General features: G+C 36.7%; 1 protein-coding gene across 1 annotated transcript; it reads right to left on the reverse strand.

Moving 5' to 3' along the window:
* Nucleotides 1-344: 344 nt before the first annotated feature.
* LOC133699437 (uncharacterized protein At5g49945) lies at nt 345-3,744 on the reverse strand. The gene is made up of 3 exons (XM_062122675.1): nt 2,677-3,744; nt 923-1,126; nt 345-834 (listed from the first exon to the last, which is right to left on the reverse strand). The coding sequence occupies exons 1-3, from the start codon at nt 3,655-3,657 to the stop codon at nt 604-606; spliced, it is 1,416 nt and encodes a 471-aa protein (XP_061978659.1). The 5' UTR covers nt 3,658-3,744; the 3' UTR covers nt 345-603.
* Between the last annotated feature and the right edge of the window lie 366 nt (nt 3,745-4,110).

The raw sequence follows: 4,110 nt of genomic DNA on the forward strand, positions 1-4,110 counted from the left end.
ATTTTCAGCCTTCTCAAAACATGGATTCAAGCTTTAAGCTACCCATCCTCACTCTAAATTCAAAACATGGATTCAGCCTTTTCAAAACAAAATTCAAATATTAACAAAAACAAATTCAACATCAATACCAAACACCCTCAAATTTTGTTCAGTCGAAGTATAAAAAAATATTTTTATTGTGCAAAAAAAATATAAAAAACATAAACATCCAATCTTCAACCGTGAGAAAAACCAAAACACCCCTACTTTCAAGGTTTCTTTTTTTTTTTCCATTAAAGGATGAATAGATAATTTTATAATGGGAATCTGCAGTAAATTATATCTATTATTATAGTGAAAAACTCTTGCACTATAAAGTTTTGGTTACTGTGATCGAAGAAAAAAATTTCATGTTTCCAAAATGTTGCATTTCGGTACATCCAAAACCCTTAAAGATGGGTAGTGTTGTAGACTACTAGCTAAAATATAACTGGAACAACTAAAGTACACTGCGTGAGAGCACAAAGTCCAAAAACCTATGGAAGGCATGGAAACACAACTAAAATTATCGCAAGACTGGGAAGAATTAATAAGAGGTTTTGCTCACTGATGGAAATATGAGAGCTAGTGACCACGGGTCATCTTTACTTTTGGCATTGCCTTCTTCATCTGACGAGCACGCTCCTTTTCTTCTTTCTTGCGAATTGCCTCTGCACTGAGCTTTGCTTCGGCCTCCTCTAACATCTTTTTCCTCTCTGCCTTCTTTTTCTGTAAAGCTTCTTGTCTTGCACCTTGAAGTTCTTTGTATGCCTCTTGGGCAGCTTTCGCTCTGGCCGCCTCTGTTTTAGAACGAGCCTGCAGTACAGCAGAGCACAGTTTTACGACTATCTAAATTTATAGAAAGTTAAATTAGATTATAGAAGACAATCAAAATCCAACTCACCTGTGAACTCAGCTTGTAGCGCCCAACTAGATCAATGTAATAGGGTACCAAAGCCACCAGCCGGGTCATGTCAGCCATGTTTTTGGCATCAGGAAGAGCAAATTTGAACAATAGCATCTTCTTCTGTGTGCCAGGGAGTTGATCAGAGACATGCATTGAGATGAAGCCCTTGCCATGTTTCTCAAATGATTTCTCACCAAAAACCTGCACGTTTTAAATAGCAAGGAAATAATTTAATGAACATAACCAAACATCACACTAATAATTTAATTAAGGTCAGACATTCAAGGACAAATTTCACATATAAGGAAATCAGACACAATACAAACATTCCAAGAAACAGATTAATGAAATGCGCATGGTATATTCTATAAACTGGGGAAATAACTCTAACAATACATGCAATCATTTTTACTCCCTGTGTGTGCGTGTCCACACCAATCCAAGTCCAGCAATATAACTTAAAAATGGGGAAAAGGATAAGGTTACACAACTATCATAAGAAAGATTTGAGAGTATGTTCTAAGAATAATCATTTTAATGCTCCTAGAAGTGTCTAAATTAAATCACAACTACACCCATCCATATCAATCTAATCTCATTGCTATTATTAGGGGGGGAAAGAAAGACTTCGCTGTATTAGAATACAAAGATAATCTCCTCGGTCCTTCCCCAAACATGTAATAAAAATCCCTAATTCCACCACACACCCTAGTGGGACCACGTGTTGAAGCTGGACATATTTTGTAAGGAGCAATTTTTTCCATGGACAAGAACAAGAAAAATTATGAGGGAAATTAATGTATTTTTATTTGGAAACATGTGAAAAATTGAAAAGGTACGAATTGCCACTGTTTCCTCATGAGGAAAATGCAACCAAACAGGCACCTGAAGGCCATGATTTAAAATAGCAGTTTTGGTCACTGACATGGGTGTAGCATAATAGATAATGTCATCAGCTGGTATTCCTATTGCATCTTAGTTTGTAGAAGCCAATGCTCCTTGGCCATGTGGTTTGGAGTTGTAACTCCAGGCACTCAACTAAGGTTCAAGCTCTCATAGCAAGCACCAAACCAAGTTTCAGAAAAGAATAGTTCTCAGTGCATTTGTATTCTAATTATGCTAATGACATCACTAAGACAATGTTTGTTTGGGCAACCCAGCCATGCTTCTCATTTTTTTTTGCTTCAAATTAATTCTTTTAGTATTTTTTTTTTTATCATTTTGATGTGCTGATGTCAAAATTAAAATTTAAATAATTAAAAAAATATTTTAATGTATTTTCAAAAGAAAAACACTTTAAAAAACAACTACAAACACTACCTAAAATTTATGAAGGTTATGTTACCCAATAGCATAGAATCGTTAAAAGGCAACGAGAAAAAGAAAACCTAAAAAACAGCACTTTGGTCTTCCTCTTTAAGGAAACAATTACAAAATAATGCAGTCAATGAAAAATAGCCTCTGCAACTAGAACCTCATACCCAAAACTGAATCAAGCTAATTCTTTCAAGACAACCAAACTCCCTGTTTCTAACCTGATCATTCACAGCTTAAACATACAAACTTTCAAAACACAAGCCATAGTGTTCTTTTATCAAAAACTAAAACTCACATCAACAACATCAATAAACACATTCACAATATTAATAATAGTAGTAATAAAAAAAAACAATGAAAGTAATTAGTTCGCTACCACAATGCTCAAATATCATATCAAACCAACAAAAACAAAAAATCACACACAATCCAACCTGCTCAAGCACGGCCTCAGTGATCAAATCCCCAGCAACTTCCTTAGACTCAGAAACAACAGCCAACTCCTCAGCCACCCATTTCCTCCCATTAGGCGGCTGCACAACACTCCCAGCAAACCTCTGCAAATCCCTCAATTCCTTCTGCATTGCTTTCGCCATCTTCTTCCTCGCCAACGCAAAAACCACATGATCCATCGCATCATCATTCATATAAACCTCAATACTAATCTCATCCTTACATGGGATCACCATATTATATATCCTGGACAACAAATCATGCCTACTCTTCAACTCCATTGTCGCCAACAACCCTTGACAATACCTCCGTCCACTCGCATAGAATTTAAACACATTCTGCCCTTCTTTCAACAATAAAGGGGAATCATCCCCTTCTCCCACACCTAAAAGACTAAAATTCTTCTCAAAAATCGAATCTTTCGTCGCAAATTTCGACGCCCAAGATAACGCCAAGTTCTCATTCTCTCTTTTACCAGTGAAGTAATTTATCACAAACATAATCAAGAAACTCACACACACAATCTCCACCAAGAAGGACTGCTTCTTTTTCGAAACGGTGGTGGGTTTTGGATCCGGCGTTTGGACGGTGGCATCTGGAGTGGCAGACTCGGTAATTACCACGGATTCGATGTGGGGTTGATGAGAAGGGAGTCCTTCGAATTCGTCTTCGTCCCAGAACTCGAAGTTGGTCGTTGAAGGTGGGGGAGAGGGTTTGGAGGGTTTCGGATCCGGTTCTTTAGGATCCGGAGTTGGAGTTGATATGGGCGGTGACTCGGACAGAGTTAAAGGGAGATCGGGTAGTTTGAAAGCGTTGGGATCTATTGTTTCCTCGACGACGTCGTCTTCTTCTTCAGCTTCGAATCCTTCGAAGTGGGAATCGGCGAGGACATGATAGCAGAGAGAGAGGAGGAGGAGAAGTAAGAGAGGGAGGAAGTAGAGAAGGGAAACGGGTCGGGTCATGGTGATGGGTTATTCGGGTTTTTCAATTTTAGAGAGAGGTGAGAGGTGGAGACGGGCGTGAGGACACTGTCATTGCTGGTGGGGAGACTGGGAATAAATTTAGATCAAAATTTGGTAAGTCACCCAATTATACAAATAGTTCTGTTTTAGTCACCAAAGAAATTCTTATCTCAATTGAAGCCCTAAGGTTGTTCATTACTAGAAAACCATTTTATTTTTTCTTTTTCAGTTTATTTTCTTTTTCTTTTCTTTTCAGTGAAAAATTGAAAAACATGTTCATTTATTGAAAGAGGATGAATTTTTCTATAAAAAAGAAAAAAAAAACACATTAAGATTAAAATTATTCTTCATAAAAAATCAAAATCTTAATTTGTAATGGTTATTTCATATATTTTTTATTCATGATAATCTGATTATAAAATATTTATTTTATCTTATTTATATTAAAAATCA

This window comes from Populus nigra, chromosome 7, assembly GCF_951802175.1.
Source record: "Populus nigra chromosome 7, ddPopNigr1.1, whole genome shotgun sequence".
Taxonomy (NCBI): domain Eukaryota; kingdom Viridiplantae; phylum Streptophyta; class Magnoliopsida; order Malpighiales; family Salicaceae; genus Populus; species Populus nigra.